A 17,500-nucleotide genomic window follows, 5' to 3' on the forward strand; every position below is an offset into this window, starting at 1 on the left:
AGAGCATCAAACGCCGGACTGTCGGGGGTAAAAGAGAAAAATGCACAAGGGGAAAAAGAAAAAGCGGCTCTTATTTTCTTTTCAGTTTTAAATACCGTCAACATTTTAATCCCATCAGAACATAGTTAAAATAATTTAAACTAATTAGTCTATGCGCAAACCGCGAAGCTGGTTTAATTAGTAAGCTGAGGGCAAGTTAACCGAGGTCTGTACCGGGAAAGGTAAGTGACGTCTTCAGAATAAAAGCTTCATCTGCTTCAAACAGACTCACCAGTCTATTTAATTATTTATAATAAACACGTTTGCAGGTATTTGCTGTTGAACTCAACATTAAATCCACGACTTTATCGATTTGCTTATTTCTTAGTCTGGTGTCGCAACGCAGTCGCCGATGCTGCTTTTATTTTGAAATCCACACCCGGAAGCGTGTCCGTGAACGCCGTGATCGCTCTGTCAGCCCCTCTGAGGAGCGGACTCCGGTACCGGTTGCAGGTGCGCCTGTCCGCGCTGAAGCGGACCGAACGCGTTTGTCGCCGTTTATTCGATCCTTTTTCGTCTTCGTGTCTAAAAATCGATCCGGCGGCTGATTTGAGCCGGAGATGCTGACGGGCATGATCGTGGAGGAAGAGTTCGAGATGAAGGAGGAGGAGGAGGAACCGTGGTATGACAAGCAGGACCTTGAGCACGGTACATTTCTCTTTGTCTTTGAAGGATAATTCTCTTTATTGATCCCGCATTTATCAGTTAAATAAGAAGGATCGGTACACGTGTTACTGATCGATATCCGGGCATCGTGATTAACGCGCTGTGACCCTGCAGGTGGGCTGGAGGTTAAATCGGTGATTTTTCTGAAATGATTATTTGGTCGTTTTATTTCGAGTCAGCGGGTCGATAAGAACATGCGGCAAAAAAAATAAAAAAATAAAATAAAAATAAAATAAAAGTCACAAAACGATTTCTGCCTAAGAAAATATCTTTAATAAATCTACAGCTTGTTCAAACGCGATTCTGGTTTCTACGCTTATTCTACTTAAATACACAATAAAGAAACTATTTGGTTGGAACCACTATGGAACGAGACTAGACCACGCCCACTATTGATAGGTTCTATTCCCATAAATAATGTATTTTTTTTTTCATGCTGATTAAGAGATGTTTGTTGCAGAAATGGTGGACGTGCTGTTGGGTTTTTATTCTTCTGAATGAAACGCACACCAGGGGCTGCTTCCGACCAATCATGAAACCACAGGAAGCAGCCGGTCCGATCCGGTCCGGCCCGGCCCGGTCCTCATGTGTCCATCTCTCCGGCAGATCTGCAGCTGGCGGCCGAACTTGGGAAGAGTCTCCTGGAGCGAAACGGGGAGCTGGAGCAAAGTCTGCAGGAGATGTTCTCCACCAAGCAGGAGCACCTGCAGGAGATCGAGGTGCGGGGCAGAGCCGCCGGTAAACCGGGACGGGTCTAGAGCAGCCCGAGGACGTCCTGCAGGCGCGACTCGGAGGTCCAGAGCGTCCCCGCTGATGCGATGAAGACGTCTCAGCCTGACTCGTGTCTCCTCCTCCTCCTCCGCAGCACCTGACGAAGCAGGTGGACCTCCTCCGCCAGGTCAACGACCAGCACGCCAAAGTGTACGAGCAGCTGGACGTGTCGTCCCGGGACCTGGAGCAGACCAATCGCACACTGGTCCGGGACAACCGGACGGCCCAGCAGAAGATCCAGGGGTAAGTCCAGGAAGCCGCGGGGGGGGGCGGGGCGTCTGTCCCAGGCGATGGATCGGGCGTCTCCGTTGTCTCCCATCAGGCTGGCGGACGCGGCGGCGCTGCTGCAGGCGCAGGTGGAGGAGCTGCAGCGCCGGGCGGAGGAGCTGAAGCTGAGGCCCCCGCCCGGAGGGAAGCGGCCGCGCCGCGCCACGCAGAGCGTTTCCTGCCTGGAGGAGCTGCGCGGCGCCACGAGGTGAAGATCGCTTTAAAACTTGCTCCTTTAATTGGATTAATTAAACTCTGACCCGGAAGCTCCGTAAGCTGTAAGAAAGGAAGCGGCCAGTCCTGCCCTGAGGCGCCCCTTAATCCGAGTGTCCGTGGGCGGGACGTCCAAGTGGGACAGTTTTATGTCCCGTCGCTCGTCGGAGGGGAGGAGATGGTAGAAGGAAGGAGGCCTGAGTCGGAGACGGGGCTCATATCGTCCCGATTCGTCCGGGTTCTGATCGGGTCCACCTTTGTTTTCGTGGATTTACACGCGTGAAAACAGGAAATAACAAAATGAAACAGACAAGTTCAAACGGAAGGAACTTAAACGTCACATTATTTCCAGATGATTCTTTTTTGCTGAGGTTTTGCTTTCCACTGTTTCTGCGGCGTGTCGGGCTTGTTTGACCTTTGGTTTTAGGGGAGGAGTCATCACCTGTAAGAAAGGTTAAATATGAAGATTCGCCTTAATGATTATTGATAATAATTTTATTTCCATTATAGCTCCAGATCATAACAGAACGTTGCGTCAAATAGAAAGTCAAACTCGACTCTCTCTGCCTGCAGGTTCGGTTCCGACCCGGACGACCCCTCCGATGCCCCGGAGTTCTCCTCCCCGTCGTGGCGTGAGGAGGAGCGGGCGTCGCTCCAGCAGTCCCTCCGCTCCCTCCAGACCCAGTTTGCCAACGAGCGCCGTCGCAGGGAGGCGTCGGAGCGGGAGGCCGAGCTGCTGGCTGGCGGGAACGCGTCGCTGGAGCGGCGGCTGGCCGGGGCGGAGGCCTGTCGGGTGCGTCCGAGGACCGCCTCGTCTTTGAGCCTCCTCCTGCAGGAGTAAAAACGGGCGTCGCCTCTTTTCTTCCAGCTCAGAGTGGCGGAGCTGCAGCAGGAGGTGGAGGAGCTCCAGCAGCTCTGGACGTCCTCCTCCAGATCCCCCCACGGCCTGCTGCCCTCCCAGATGCGCCTCCCCCCGGAGGACGAGGACCAAGGAGGCGAGCGGGTGCTGAACGAACCGGACTCCCCGGACCGGACGGACGACCACGAGTGTTCTTGCGCGCGCCGGGCCGAGGTGGTGAAGTACCGAGGGATCTCGCTGCTCAGCGAGGTCGACGCCCAGTGCAGCGCCCTGCAGGCCAAGTACGATGCCCTGCTGCGGCGCTGCAGCCTGGAGGAGCAGCAGGAGGAGCTGCAGGGAGGAGAGAACCTCAACTCGGGCCGGGCCGCTCCTCCCGCTCCGACAGACGCGGGAGGCGACTTCCAGCAGCCGGAGTACAAGGAGCTCTTCAGGGAGATCTTCTCCCGCATCCAGAAAACCGAAGAGGACCTGATGGAGAACAGGAGGAGGCGCTCCGCCGGAGAGGAGGCGTAAACGGCGAGTTACTTATTCTGCAGGTCCAGATGACGGCGCCCCCCCCCCCTTTCCCAATATTAACCATCGATTACATAAAAGCAGCGACCGCGGGAAGCGTGACGTCACGCCAAGGCGCCGCTTCACCGGGACTTCCTGTTTATTTCTACCTGTCAATGTTCAGAGAGAGAGAATCTGCAGGTTCGGGGGCGGAGCTTCTGAGTGCACGTTGATGTCTGTAAGTTAATGTTGAAGAGGGCGTGAAACGTTCAGCTGCAGTCCTGAACTTCCTGTTTGACTCGTGAGCCATAAAACACGAATCGAGCGTTCCTGTCTTCCTGTTGAAGTTTCTTTACGTTTGAATGCGAAACGGGTCGACTCCCGCGACCCGACGGCGACGATGGACAAACGACGGACCCATCGGACGCGTTTATGACCAACAGACGGAACGCTGTTCAAAACTTCTTTATTGTCCATCCGTCCAAAAATCACCTCAAAAAGGAAACTTTCAAACCCCGAAACGAAACATTTTTTTATCCGCTCGTTCACGTTTCGGTTCCACGATGAGCTCAGATCCTCCCTTTCGGCGAACAGTGAAGACAAAGACACGTCTTTGGTGACTTCCTGCGTCGTCTTAAAGCTAAAGAGCCGCTTCTTAAAACCTGCTTGACCCTCGAGCGGCTAAAAAAAATATTTGTTTTGTCGATACAATAAAGTAAAAATGATTTCTCGGGCAAAATGAAGAAAAGCCAGGAGCAAAACGAAAGAACGGAACAAACTGGACGCCCCCCCCCCCCCCTCTTGATCGGGGACACTCAGACATCTGCTGTAAGAGACGGTTTAAATACGGCGCCGTGTCTTCAGTACGAGCGTCCGCAGAGGTTCTGACCCTTCATCCGAGTCCGAGAGGAAAAGTAAAGCTCCGCCTCCTGAGCCCACGGCTGATTGTCCTCGGAGCCGGGCGAGCCGTGATTGGCTCTGATCTGTCTGCCCTCCCCACTGGACACCAGGGAGGAAGATCTGATTGGTGGGTGGGGGGGGGCAGGCTCTCAGGGTCAGGACTGTATGGTGCCTTTGAGGTACCACGTCCCGGCGTGGCTGCTGCAGCACTCCTGAAAAGAGACGACGGGCTGGATCAGAGACAGAAAAGGAACACCTTCCACCTGTCCCGGTCCCGGTCCCGGTCCACGCGTCTCACATTCAGCAGCCGGTCCACGTCCGCCTTCGGGACATCTCCAAACTCCTGCGCCAGTCTGGATTGGACCGCGGCCCTCCTGACCCGGTAGTTCTTGGTGAAGAGGTCGTACAGCAGCCGGCGGTGCTGCAGCAGGAAACGAGACCCTCGTTTAAAGGAACAGTACACCTTTTATAGAAAACGCCTGTAAACTGGAGTCACCTTGTCGAACTCTTCTCCGCTCTCCCACAAACCGAACACCTTCTGTTCGTCCGGCGCCGCTTTGCTCTGAGCAGGGAACTATTAGAGGAAACAGCGACGTTAGAGTTCAAATCCCTCAGCCTGCAGGCGGGGGAGGAAACTCTTCACGAAGGATTGGTGTGCATCAAACATTAAAAATAAACCGAGGACATAAGACCCGCGTCGGCTGATCCCAGATCTGCCTGCATTTGGAACATCAAGCCAGATTAGCGCTAACGAGCTTTAGTTTGAGGCCGACAATCTGTTGCGTAACAAAGATGGCGTCCAGCCACCCCCCCCCCCTGCAGGGTTTCAAATCACCGGCGGGACAAAATCCCGGCAGGACACCCGGGTCCTCCGAGCAAATCTCAAATCACATCCAGAGCAAATACTCACGGGCACCATTATCTGCTTGCAGTGGTTGAGCGTTATGGCGTCCGTTAGCATGCGGTCCGAGACGGCGTGGAAGACGCTCGGTCCCGCCGGCATGGAGGCCAGGTGGAGGTTCAGCAGCCTCTTGAACTCGTTCAGCGTCAGCACGAACCGCTTCCTGAAAGTCTTCACCACAAACTCCTGCAGCTCCGGGGGCGACGCGGCGCCGGCGGCGCCGGGGTGTCCGTTGACGGAACCGTTGGGGACGGAGGAGGAGGAGGAGGTGTCCATCGGTTCGTCCTCCGCGTCGCTGACGGGCTCCTGTTTGATGTGCACGCGGGCCCCGCCCCGTCGGGCGTCCAGGTCCTTCTGGAGGGACGCCTTGTTCTCGAGCGCTCGCTCCCGAGCCGCCATGAGACGCTGCGCTCCGGCGACGTGGACGGGCTCTGGAAACAACACAGGGGGCGTCAGTGAGCGCGTCGGACGGGCGTCAACGGGCGCCGAACACAAAGCGGCGCCCCACCAGGCTGAGGGGACGTCTTCGGCATGAAGTCTTCTTTAGAGAAGTTAAAGACCTTTTCCAACCTGAAAGGAAAAGAGCGAAGGAGGAGCAGGAATTTAAAATCCCCTCCCGTGAAACGGACTGGGCGTGGCTACCGAGGAGCCGGCCCCCCCTACTTGCTCTGGATGCCGACCCACAGCATGTGTTGCCTGTGGGCAATGTCCGGATGCTTCTTCACGAAGTCCACGTCGGTGGGCAGCAGGAACTCCCACCCCCGGTTGACCCGCGGCGCCGCCACGTGCTCCAGGAACTCCTTCACGTCCTCCGGAGGAAGCTGGCAGGAAGGGGAAGCGCTCAGGTGCGGATAGGAGGAAGCAAAGGGATCCGCAGAGGCGCTCTTACTTTGGTGACGGACGCGACGTCCTTCCTCATGACGGAGCGCTCCAGGGTGAACCTCCACATCTGCAACGAGGAACGACATTTACCGGCTGTTCCGGCTCGGGGAGGGGGGAAAAGGGCGCCGGCGGCTCACCACGAAGTCCCGGCCGCGGCAGAGAACCTCGGCGGGAACGCCGCTGTGGGCGCTGCAGGTGTTTTTAGGATACAGGACGTCACTGAGGAGGGGGGGGAAACACAGACGTAAAGAGGGTAGACGCCGCCCGTCTCCTGGACTCGTCTGCACCGTCCGCCGCTCGTTCCCTCACCTCTTCACAACCCAGTTCCCCTGAACCAGCAGCGCCACCTGCTGGATGCAGCGCAGCGCCGCGGTGGAGTCGATCCCGGAGGCGAGCAGCCCCATCAGGTTAGCAAACGGCATCGCCTTGACTGCAGACGGGCACAGAGAGACTCTCCAGTCAGGACGGATGCTTTGGGCGGAGCTATAGCGCTTTCCATTTTAAAGTCGTTTACTTCTTCACTAATATTTACAGTGCAGCATATTATCCCCCCCCCCCCCCCCCCCAAGTCAAACTGCGAACTTTGACTACTAAAACACGAGCCGTCATGCCGAATGAAGCCAGACGCTTCGGCCCCGCTGCGCCGGACACCGATTGGAGGACTGGGCCGGCCCACCGTTCTTCATCAGGGTCTTCACTTGGTCCCCCAGGGGCAGCGTGCGGAGCTGAGCCATGGAGAGCACATTACTGGGACCGACGGGCGCCGCACTGGCGAAAGCAGAAAAGCACGGCGTTAGTGAGGCCGACGCGCTCGCCCCCGCGCTGCGTGGAACGCCGAGGAAAACGTACACTTTCTCCTCTTCGAGCGGCGGCATCAGCATGCTCAGGTACTCCCTGCAAAAAAACAAAGACGGAAACCGTGAATAGCGTTTAAAACGGCGCTCCAAATAGCTATCGTCGTCCAAACCGCAGTTTAAAAAAGGTGCCGAAGGTAACGGATTGATTTCAGGCCTCGTGTTTTTATACTCACTTTGCAGTTTTGACCAGTTCGGAGTTCTCCGAGGCGTCCGACGACTGACAGAACAGATACTGGCGCTCGTGCTCCGACCGGCCAGCCTGAATTTAAAATCACAACGGGGGGGGGGGCGTCAAATAATCAAACAGAGGAAATTAGAATGGAAAAGAAATATTTAAAAGTTCATGCTAAAGAGCCGAGATGGGTTAGCATAAGCTCATTGAGGAGGGGCGCCCCCTACGTTGACGCCGTGGTAGTGCAGGTGGACCCAGGGCTCCTCCGCCTGCTTCTTCTGCAGGAACTCGTAGGACTGAAACCTCCTCTGCCGGGCCTGTTCCGACTCGGGCCGGGAAAACCTCACCTGGAACGGGAATGCTTATTAAAAGATGGCTGCACCTCCGTACGTAAGTGTTGGGGGGGGGGGGGGGCGTCCTCACCGTGACGGCCTTGGCGTCGTCCTCGGCTTCGTCCTGTGAGGAGTCTCCACCTGCCAACACGGGAAAACATCCTTTATTTAAAATAAACATATAATGTGATCTTTGATAAGAGACCCGGTATAAACCCCCGGGACACAAAAAGCACGCCGCGCGGACGCACCTTCGTTGGCCGCCTCCCTCTCCCTGGTTTTGCCGTCGGCCTTATCGAGGTAAGAGAAGCTCGGCCTCATCTGGAGGATTCCCGTCAGCGGCGTGACGTGAAGCTCGCCTGGCGGCACGAAGGAACGCGACAAGTCAGCAAAAACACGCGGCAATACCGGCAGGAGGCCGACTGTGGAATCGATCCCACTGAACTTTGCGTTCACGAGCAGCAGAAACGGGGGTCGCGACCTTTACGAAACACGGCGGCAGCGTATCTGGAGACGTCGGTGGCGGCCTGGATGGAGGAGAAGGTCTGCTTATCCATCATTTTCCTGGGAAGGGGGGGAAAAAGATCATCTTGTTTCTCATTCCAGATAGCAGCTGATAATCAAGGCGGGTTTTATTAACCCAACGTTGCCCTGGTTACTGTCGGATAATGGCGAGCCTGAGGAGGAGACGTACGCCGAGTACGTGCTGGTTTCATCGTAGGCGGCGCCGTCCACGTTCAGCGCGATCTGCTCTCCTTTGCTGCGACAGTAGTTTGGGCTCGTTGTGTTGACCGCCAACTCCAGCTCCACCTGCGTCGCGCGGAGGAGAGCGTTACCGGAATGTTCCTAAACTGGTGGATAAAACGTTTTTTTTTTTTTACCCGTTGCTGTTTGGGTTTGATCTTCGCTCCCATGTGGTTGACGTCATCGTAGGTCATGGTGGACGGTCGGACGGGGTACTGCGTCAGAATAAAACCGATGGTCCGGTACGTTAGAAAAAACAAAACTGCTAACGGGAGGGGGGGGGGGGGAATTCATCGTCTTCGGCATTCGGCGGAGGAAAGGAAGCCGTTACCTGGAAAAGATAGAGCTTGTCTGCGAGGCTTTTGGCCAGGAACACGTCAACCTGAAAGGGGGTCAAACATCGTTCGGGTTACTCGTCAGCACAGAAGAACCTGATTTCTGCTATCGAGCTGCGTTAGCGGGAGAAATCCACTGTGGATTAGAATGTCTGTGCATTTACCTCTTCTATAACGGGGTCGTCCTCCTCCCCGCTGGCCATATTGATGAGAACAGAACAAGGGAAGGGGGGGGGGGGGGGTGGCAGATCTCAGATATCCAACCTGAAAACAAAGAATCTCTGGGTTAGAGACTTATTCTGCAGACACGCCGCCACCCAGAGGCTCCACCCGGAACATGAATAATCAAAACCAGGGCATGTCACGAAATCTGAGCCTTCTGCCGGTGGGGGAATGGGCTAAGATTCCCCAGCTGGACCAGGAGTCTCATTGTGTGTTGCACTAATGCTTCTTGTAAGTGGGAACCCACCACGAAAACGCCAAAGTCAGCCCACAGTGACGTCACGATCCCGCAGTGTGTCCGGGTGATGATGTAACCAGGTAGGGAGTCAGATGATGCAAGACGACGTAATCCATATTTTCCTACTGCTATTCACACAACGCCGCGTAAGAAGGAATATAAACAGCTAACACATCAAACGGTGGATTTACACTTATGCTACTCTTCATTGATAAGCTAGCATTAAACCCTTCGACTAGGGCATCGACTCCACGACGACCGGCATGTTCATTCATGAATAAAAAATACAGAACTGTACAACATCCGGTCCGGAAAGAAAGAGTTCAACATTTCCCTTTAATGTAAAACAAGCGTAGCAGCTACGACGCTAACCTAGCTAGCCAGTGGCTCGCAGCGCAAGGCAGGCAACTTTAGCTAAACACTAGCAAGCAGCTCGTGCTAACATTCTCAATGCCACTCAAATAGCCGGCGAGACATTTCCCCGAACTACAGTACCCAGCTCTCACCTCCACAGCGGACCGACACGTTTTGTCACATCCACGTACGAATGGTTCTGAACCGCGGCGCGGTGGGAGTCGGTTTTAGCTAACACCGCTCCGGTCTGTCGGTTTCATGTTGACTGTGCTCCTCACGCACACGTGGGGAGGAGCTTGTACCCACAATGCACAGCGACTCCAAGTTGTCGTTTTCCTTTCGATAGATTTAATGATAGGAAAATCTTTGTGTTTTCGGTCACTTTGTTCAATATGGAAGACGAGCGTTAAATTACAATCGTAATGTCATGAAAAAGAACTTGGCAGCGGTGGGATTCGAACCCACGCCTCCGAAGAGACTGGAGCCTTAATCCAGCGCCTTAGACCGCTCGGCCACGCTACCGATGATACCGGAGAGGTCAAAATACTGACATTAAGAATGTCCATTTTATCATAATTTATATTTATACAATCCACACACTATACAAGATCTCATCGTATATTTAACACGATGCATTCTGTGCTGAAATCCAGGAGAAATAATGACAAATAATACATACAAAGCAATGCAAACTTTATTTTACAGTCTGAAAGTCCGCACATTTTTACATACATATTCAAAAGCATAAGTATGTTCAAGTTTTTCAGACAAATAAGTAAACCGTATTCTTTGTTTTCTCTTTCATGCATAGGGCAAAGGTCATCAGAGGTGGGGAATTAAGGAAAAGACAAATCAGGATGACAAATCTCACACACACACAAACACACGGAAACCTTTAATAAAATCTGTAAACTGCAACCACTCAAGACGTATCTTGAATGTGTAAAAATCAGCATAGTTATCAGGACACAATAGCTTTGATAAAAGCATGAGGATTACTCCTCCATGAGCGCCCAGGCCTCCTCAGCTTTCATGTAGTACTTGTTGGCAAGTCGACCTTTCATGGCCGCCATAGCAGTTTCTGCTGCTTCCGTAAAAAGATCGCCTTCGAAGGAGGGACATTAAGAGCGGTTAGGATGGCGGCGCACAGGTTCACAGAATTACCGTAAAGCCTGTTTAGACAGCCCCGGTTCAGACCTGCTCTCTGAGGGTCGGCAGCGAGTTTGAAGCCCCCCTCCATGAACATCTCCGCCTCCCTGGCCAGCAGTAGGTAGCGAGGATCATCCTGCGTCCCGTCGAAATCTCCCCCCTCGTCGAAGTCCGTCATGTTCAAGGCGCTGTCGTACCAGTGGAGCGCTTCCTGCCAGTCCTGCTTCCTGATTAAGTGAGAAAACGAGAAACCCACAATGCACAAATCTCCCGAGACGGAAAGCTACTATTGGACCGGGCTTCATTCGTCTTGACCGACCTGTCAGCCGACAGCAGGCTCCCGGAATCAAAGGCTTTGGCCACTACGATCATAGAAGATCTGTCACCGGCCTCGGCGGCCTGCAGGAGATACTTGAAGCCCTTCATGCAGTTTCCGGCGTTGTCCTGCAAACAAGGAGGAATTTTAGGCCACACAATCGGTGTCAAAAAATAAAAAGCCGAGGAGAACACAAAGGCCGTGCTACCTCGACCTCCATGTCCGGCAGGATGTGGTGAGGCAGCTGCATGTAGCACTGGCCCAAGACGATGATGGCCTCCAGCTCTCCGCACAGAGCCGCTCTCTCCAGGTGCAACGCGGCCGAGTCCTGGTCCCACTGCTCGTTCTTCTCGCAGAAGCGACCCGCTTCGTGGTAGCGCACCATCGCCATGTGGACCTTGCCAAGAGGAAAGGCTTTAAGCATAAAATCGGCTGCTCTGAGCTGCAATGGTACCTGCGCTCCAAAAATGCATGCTCTGAGCTGCAATGGTACCTGCGCTCCAAAAATGCAAGAGGTTTTCGGAGATTTTCTATGAGCCTGTAATTTGATTGGTTGTCTGAAACAGGAGCAATGACCCCAGCGCCACAAAACATGATTAAAAAAATATATATCTTTGAGCATGCGAAGGTGAAAAGAGAGAAAAACTAGAGCTTGGGCTGCAATTAAAAAAAAAAAAAAAAATCTTCATTTGCATACTTTCTAAAACTAAACTTTCACATATTTTTTTCTTCACCTTTCCCAAGATGGACTGGCCGATCTTCTTCTGCAGCAGAGCGTTGAGCCGCTCCACCTCAGTGGCCACGCAGGAGGATCTGTGCACATGAGCGCGAGAAGAATGGTAGAAGCTCCACTTCTCCTCCGTCAGCTGAGTGGGCGGGAAAAGACAATTAAGAAACATCAAGAGTACAGAGAAGAGGACTCGTGATGGAGGTAAAATCAAGTGCAAGTCGAGAAACCAGCAGGGGGTGTGCCGAGGAGCACATCCCCTGCTGGCTCGTCGCTCGCCAAAACGCAAAATCATGTGAAGCAGGGAAGCGGGAGCAAAGCTGGTGAAACGGAGGCAGGTGGTGTTTCAGCCCTCATCGTTTCATGTCTTAGTGTTTCCATTCAATCGCCTCATAATAAAGGAGGACCTGGCCAAAGCAAGACCGCACACCAATGCAAAGGGGCGGGGCCTCCATGCAAATAGTCACCCGTCTGGTGTCGGGATTGTTATAATTTACGTTTGCAGAAACTCTTGGAGGAACTACCATCTGTCTCTAGGAGGGAACACGGAGAGGAGGAGGAAGCAGATGAGAAGGGAGGTGAGGAATGGAGAGTGAAGACAGGCAACGATGAGGAAACTCAGGAGGTGAGGATGAGGAGTAAAGTTTCCCTAATGTTTGTTTACCCGTCTGAGACTGTCGTCATCCGACTCAGAGTACTGCCTTTTGCAGCGATGGTGGGCCTATGTGACGACAACAACATGCATTATAGCCCCCCCCCCCCCCCCCCCCCCCCCCCGCAGTCAGGAGGAAAGCCCACTCAGCGCGGAGAGGAGAGGAGAGGAGGTTGCGAGGAAGAAGTGAACGTCGTGCACTCACAAGAGAAGACAGGTTCATGTTGCACGTAACACAATCGTATGTATTTTACTTCTTATCCTACTTTGAATACATTCATTAAATATATTTAAAACTTAATGTCTGCCGGCCGGCACATTGACGGTCGGACAGAATCTTTACCCCGTCTGCGTGGTCATTGGGGTCGCCTTCGCTCCTCCTCTCGCTGGGGTAACCGCTGTCTCCGCCGCTATCAGCCTCCTGCAGACACAAATATCTCACAAAATAAGAGATAACCATGGCAGTCATGCCCCCCCCCCCCACATGTGAAGTTTTTAAATCAATGACCTTTAAACCACTTCTTTTATCTTAGCAGCAAACATCCACAGATTTAAAAACTGCAGTTCCTTGAATGGCCACTAGGGCCACAGTTAACCTAAATATAAACTTTAGCTGAAATAAAAAGGCTTAGAGCCTGACGTAAAACATTTTTGCTCTCCCAACAGACCATCCAAAGAGTTTCATTGAAGTTAATGTTTTAATTGAAATGAAATGGAATTAATATTTGGACTTTATTCCCCTTCCACTTCAGTCGAGTTAGATTTTTGCTCACCTTGTGTTCACCCGTGTTGTAATTGTGACACCTTTCGATTTCGTGCAGTCCAGCAAAAGACGAGCCTGTAAAATCTAAAACATTTGCAATAAGAAAGTGCCCCCCCCCTCCTCCGTTAACTATACGTTTTTACCTGTGCAGTATGCAATAAGGTGTTCTCAGGTACGTACTGGGAGCGGCCGGCGGGGAGCAGGGGAGGATGAGGGGGGAGCAGGGAACCGAGTCCACGTCGCTCATGCTCTCGTCTGCGGACGACGTCTCTGACATGCGGGACAGCAGCGGAGGAACGCGGCTTCCCGACATGGTCCGAACGCGAGGGGATCCGCAGAGCTCCTCGCAGCCTCTCAGCACCGTCTGGGCAGACTTCTGCAATAAATCAAAGACATTAAAGGACACTTTAATGTCCTGCAAGTATTTGCCCCCACCCCCCCTGCTGACTCTTTTGTTTATTATCATTAATAAGCTAAACTTACAAGCAGTTTGCTGGTGCAGTCCAGCTGGGACCTCTCGGCGGGGGAAAGGTCAAAGGGCGTCAGGCCCATGCACTTGCAGATCTTGTTGCAGAGATGAGAGTGAAAGAACAGCGCCATGCCTCGCACACCTGCAACAACAGCTGCGATGAGGACGGAGCGGCTTCTCGGCGGTTCGCCGACAGCGACTGGGGGGGGGGGGGGGCGGGGGGGACGCACCTAGATTTCCATCGCCGAAGTCGGTCCCGTGCTCGGTGTGGATCTGTGGGTCGGTGTACAGATCCCCGACGCCTTGGATGTCCACCACGATCAGCTGGTGGCCCGATCGCTCGAACGTGAAGTGACTGAAGGCCTGAGAACGGGCGTGCAGAGGAGGATCGGAAGATCAGGCGGGGATTCGCCGAGCGTCGACCATTAGCAACAGGCGGGCGCAACCGACTCGCCTGCGGAGTGAGCCGGATGTTGTCGTCCCTCACGAAGCCCGAGTTGGAGTTGTACTTGATGTACTTGCCCTCGATGTAATGCTCCAGGTGGAAGAGAGGCTTGCCGGGTCGGTCCGTCATCTCCACCGCGCACATCTGCATGATGTCCACCTGAGGAGGAGGAGGAGGAAGAGGAGGAAGAGGAGGGCGCCGCCTCACTCAGGACGCCTCCGCTCTCAACGGTGGGATAGAATCACGAAAGCGAACGCTTCTCCGGCACCTGTTTCGGAGGTCGATGGCGGCTGTACTCCTCCCCCCAGAGTTTGGCCTCCATCTGCAGCCTGACGTCCTCAAAGTAGACGCTCCTGTCCACCGTCTCCATGTAACTCTTGGCAACGTAATTGGACGCCGACTTCCAGTTGCTGCTGTGCGAAAAGTTGGACAACTTCTTCCTGGCGGGAGACGAGAGCGGGAGCCGTCCCGATCGTCAGCTCCAGGCGTAAAAGCGCGTACGAGCTCGTACGAGCACGAGGCTACTCACGTCCTGAAGCACTCCCGCATGGCCCCCCTCCCGAAAGGCTGCGAGGAATAAAGTAGAGAGGAGTTAGACAGGAATGGCAGAACACAGCGAAAGCTGAGAGCGGCCGTACCTGCGCCGCCATCTTCAGGTGCACCTGGTCTTGAGCCCACTCCCCTGTGACGGCGTTGTACCTGCAAAGCCGATGCATTATGGGAGGATGGTTTTTTTATTCGCATTTAAGTTAACACATGCAGAGGGAAATATCTACCCCCCGCCCCCCCGAAGTCTAAACTTATTTGGAGGAAGGTAAATTATAAGAACACTTTTATCGTAGTTTTATATTTTTGAACAAGAAAAGCATCGACTTTGCTTCTCGACATTATTTCACTTTTCCATGTGGACATTTTTATTTTATTTTTGTACTTTTTATAGGCTTCATTAAAGTGCATTAAAACTCGAGGGTACTCGGTAGATCGTCGCCCCCCCCCCCCCCTGGATCCGCCCCCTTTATCCAGATCCACTTCCTTTCCCGTCACGCGCTCTTAATCAAGTTTCATGAAGGTTCAGGCAGGCTTTTGTGCGATCAGACAAAGAGCCGCTGCTTTGTTTCCAGCAGCTGACGGTCCTCTGGGCGGAACCACGACCTCCTGTTGCATCGAACTGAGCCTGGAACAAGAAGCTGAAAAAGTCTGGATCACGTGAAACAGAGTCGCTCTGGGAGGACGCCAGAGGAGAGAGGAACGAAACGGAACAACCGCGGAGCAGCTTTGTGTTCCGACCCGTGTGTGTGTGTGTGTGCGTGTGTTTGTCTTGGCAGGCTGTACGTAAGCTAATGAACACCATGCCATGAATCGTAGGTGCGGCTGAAACTCGAGAGCTTTACAGCGGGTCCGATCAGAATCTGATCTCAGCAGACAAAACGCTTCGGACGGAACGGAACGGATCCCGACGCTCCACAAGTCGCTACTCCCGAAGGAGAGGAGGGCGTGCGTGGGTAAAATTAGCACAGGGAGAGAGAACGCAACTCTCCCTGTGGCTCAAGCGCTGTGTGTTATGCAATACACACACACACACACACACACACACACACACACAAAGGAATGTATTTCCTTGCAGCCTTTTTACCTGAACTCACGTCTGAGCTTTCTAAACGCTTACGTTGTCCACAACATCTGAATTAACACTTTAGCGTGGACCTGCAGCAAGATATAAAAAGATCCCCGGGACTCCAGAGGGTCATGTTCACCCCCCCCCTGATTCGATTCTAAAACGTGTTGAACCCGGCGCCCCAAAAGGTCGGACGCCATTGCCTTTCATCGATCGGGCATCGGCGTCGGGAATTTAACTTTACACCCTTTGAGCTAAAACAATTAACACAATATACTTTTACTCAGCAGTAATGTCGCGTTAGAGCCGATACCTGTAGCGAACGCAGGATTCCGTCTTGATGTCCTCCAGGTGGAACTCCGCCCAGGGGTCGGGCATGGCCTTGGCCTTTTCGATCGCATGTCTCCACGTCGCCTGTCGCATCAAGCAAATGGCGAGGGAGTCAGCGTTTTTAATTTAGTCACGACGTTCTCCGACACCTGTAAGCGAGGTCGTTTCGCCAAAGAGGAACGCAAACTCCCGTGAACGGGAGGGAGGGGCCTCTTTAGGGTGGGAACAGCAAATGAGGAGGAAGGGAAAGTTATGGGAGAAAAGGAAAAACGGCAAGGAGGAAAGAACAATGCAACTAAAACAATCAGGAAAATGAGATCGCCGCGTGACGTTTGAGGACTGCAGTGAATCGTAAGAGCCATCAATCAAGTGTCACTGGTAACCCTAACCCCGAGACGCCCCCCCCCCCCCCACCCCCCAGCAGCAGCACGCACGTCGCCCTCGTATGTCGGCCGCTGTTCCACAGCTGCGAGAGGCGCGTTTATATTTAGATGGAAGCGTCTGCAGGAGAACATAAAAATGAAATATTTCTGGCCGCTTGTTAGATGAGAAACGTGAAATGAAGTGCAGGAATACTGGAGATAAAAGGGAGAGGAGGAAAATGAACGGCGGAGTACAGAGCTCACGTGGGACAGAGGGGGGGGGTGCAGATAGTCACGTAGGAAAGGGGGGGGGAGCAGGAGGAGATGTAGAATTGGATCTGTGACATACCCGTGCGCTCTCAGACAAAACCTTGTACGACGGAGATTCTGCCGCCGTTTCCTTTTCGTTCTACGCAGAAAGGGGGGGTGGGGGGGGGGGTCAGCAAACAGAAGGACATGCGTCTGACATTCACATTACATCCTCACAAAAGATCAGAACTAGGAGGACAGAAGGATTAATAGCGTGCACGCATAAATCACCGCTCCTCAAACGGCAATCTGCAGAACGGGAGAAAGGAATAAGCATGAACGTGTTTTTCTGCTCGCCTTGAACGTAAAGCTGCTCTTAGGAAGCGAGTCGGACGGCTGCCGGGCAGAAACCCGATCCTTCAGATAGTGGCAGATCTCTTTGGCCGAGTCGTGCAGGAGCGGCGTGATGAAGCGCTCCTCGTCGTCGCTGTCGTGGGCATCGCTGAGGGAGGAGAGGGAGGAGACCCGCGGGCAGGGGGCGCCGCGTCGGGTCGGAGGTCCCGTGGCGCTCCCGTCCTCCTCCTCCATGCTGAACATCAGGTCCTCCTCCATGATGTCTGCTGTTGAGAGAGGAGACAAGAGACGTGGGGAGCCGTGTTAGTGTGCGAGCACAACCACAACAACAACAACAACAACAACAACAACAACAACAACCACCCTGGCTGCATTCGTTTTGCTGTGGCTCCACGTAGCTGCACAAACAGTTGCGTCGTGCAGAAAGTGAGGGACGCAAACCCAACAAGGAGAAATTAAATTCTGCCGCCAAAGCTATTTAACGTTTCCTACGTGCAGCAAACGCAACATTCCTACTGTTAAATGGATATTAAACAAATCATCTCACACTCACACACCTTTATTGGCTTTATTTTGACAGTTCGACCCTTCACCTCGGTCCTCTTCCGTCGCTCGACGTCAAAGTTCGACAGGACTGCGGCGGTTTTCAAAGCTCAAGCGTCCGGTTCTCCGGTGGGTCCTGGCGATCCAGGGACGGTTCACTGACAAGCGGGACGCAGCTACCAGTAACAGTCCGCCACGGCGACGGGAGCCTTCTGCACGTCAACGTCGAAGCCGTTCCGATTAGCCACGCCTTATGCTGCGTTCACGTTCACAAAGTAGAAA

At 53.5% G+C, this 17,500-nt stretch overlaps 3 protein-coding genes and 1 non-coding gene across 5 annotated transcripts in view; 1 reads left to right on the forward strand and 3 right to left on the reverse strand.

The window, feature by feature from the left end:
- Window positions 1-599: 599 nt before the first annotated feature.
- LOC137910279 (cerebellar degeneration-related protein 2-like) lies at window positions 600-3,328 on the forward strand. Its single transcript, XM_068754723.1, has 6 exons — window positions 600-687; window positions 1,312-1,424; window positions 1,571-1,719; window positions 1,799-1,951; window positions 2,530-2,749; window positions 2,825-3,328. The coding sequence occupies exons 1-6, from the start codon at window positions 600-602 to the stop codon at window positions 3,326-3,328; spliced, it is 1,227 nt and encodes a 408-aa protein (XP_068610824.1).
- A 434-nt stretch (window positions 3,329-3,762) lies between these two features.
- Window positions 3,763-9,534, reverse strand: polr3e (polymerase (RNA) III (DNA directed) polypeptide E). The gene is made up of 21 exons (XM_068754456.1): window positions 9,397-9,534; window positions 8,595-8,694; window positions 8,427-8,477; window positions 8,233-8,310; window positions 8,046-8,161; window positions 7,833-7,915; window positions 7,603-7,710; window positions 7,443-7,492; window positions 7,247-7,366; window positions 7,021-7,106; window positions 6,840-6,884; window positions 6,667-6,758; window positions 6,300-6,420; window positions 6,128-6,209; window positions 5,998-6,057; window positions 5,772-5,929; window positions 5,617-5,678; window positions 5,118-5,539; window positions 4,704-4,781; window positions 4,506-4,628; window positions 3,763-4,419 (listed from the first exon to the last, which is right to left on the reverse strand). The coding sequence occupies exons 2-21, from the start codon at window positions 8,631-8,633 to the stop codon at window positions 4,363-4,365; spliced, it is 2,031 nt and encodes a 676-aa protein (XP_068610557.1). The 5' UTR covers window positions 8,634-8,694; window positions 9,397-9,534; the 3' UTR covers window positions 3,763-4,362.
- Window positions 9,535-9,684: 150 nt separating this feature from the next.
- On the reverse strand, window positions 9,685-9,766 carry trnal-aag (transfer RNA leucine (anticodon AAG)). The gene has a single exon. It is a non-coding gene; the product is annotated as a tRNA-Leu (tRNA).
- A 152-nt stretch (window positions 9,767-9,918) lies between these two features.
- The window catches only part of eef2k (eukaryotic elongation factor 2 kinase), a 7,665-nt gene continuing 83 nt past the window's right edge, over window positions 9,919-17,500 (reverse strand). Inside the window, exons 1-19 of one of the 2 annotated variants that reach the window (XM_068754385.1) lie at window positions 17,233-17,500; window positions 16,679-16,941; window positions 15,694-15,794; window positions 14,404-14,464; window positions 14,295-14,332; window positions 14,034-14,205; window positions 13,775-13,924; window positions 13,551-13,683; window positions 13,335-13,462; window positions 13,032-13,227; window positions 12,862-12,935; window positions 12,432-12,509; window positions 12,101-12,157; window positions 11,904-11,969; window positions 11,444-11,575; window positions 10,918-11,106; window positions 10,713-10,837; window positions 10,442-10,620; window positions 9,919-10,349 (exon numbers count right to left, since the gene is read on the reverse strand). The exon at window positions 17,233-17,500 is cut by the window's right edge and continues 83 nt beyond it. In XM_068754385.1, coding sequence (XP_068610486.1) covers window positions 10,240-10,349; window positions 10,442-10,620; window positions 10,713-10,837; window positions 10,918-11,106; window positions 11,444-11,575; window positions 11,904-11,969; window positions 12,101-12,157; window positions 12,432-12,509; window positions 12,862-12,935; window positions 13,032-13,227; window positions 13,335-13,462; window positions 13,551-13,683; window positions 13,775-13,924; window positions 14,034-14,205; window positions 14,295-14,332; window positions 14,404-14,464; window positions 15,694-15,794; window positions 16,679-16,933 — 2,244 coding nt within the window. In that variant the 5' untranslated portion in view covers window positions 16,934-16,941; window positions 17,233-17,500 and the 3' untranslated portion in view covers window positions 9,919-10,239. Of the gene's footprint in view, window positions 10,350-10,441; window positions 10,621-10,712; window positions 10,838-10,917; window positions 11,107-11,443; window positions 11,576-11,903; window positions 11,970-12,100; window positions 12,158-12,431; window positions 12,510-12,861; window positions 12,936-13,031; window positions 13,228-13,334; window positions 13,463-13,550; window positions 13,684-13,774; window positions 13,925-14,033; window positions 14,206-14,294; window positions 14,333-14,403; window positions 14,465-15,693; window positions 15,795-16,421; window positions 16,482-16,678; window positions 16,942-17,232 lie in introns of both variants that reach the window. The other variant, XM_068754386.1, reaches the window with a different exon arrangement.

This window comes from Brachionichthys hirsutus, chromosome 21 (assembly GCF_040956055.1).
Source record: "Brachionichthys hirsutus isolate HB-005 chromosome 21, CSIRO-AGI_Bhir_v1, whole genome shotgun sequence".
In the NCBI taxonomy this organism is placed as follows: Eukaryota; Metazoa; Chordata; class Actinopteri; order Lophiiformes; family Brachionichthyidae; genus Brachionichthys; species Brachionichthys hirsutus.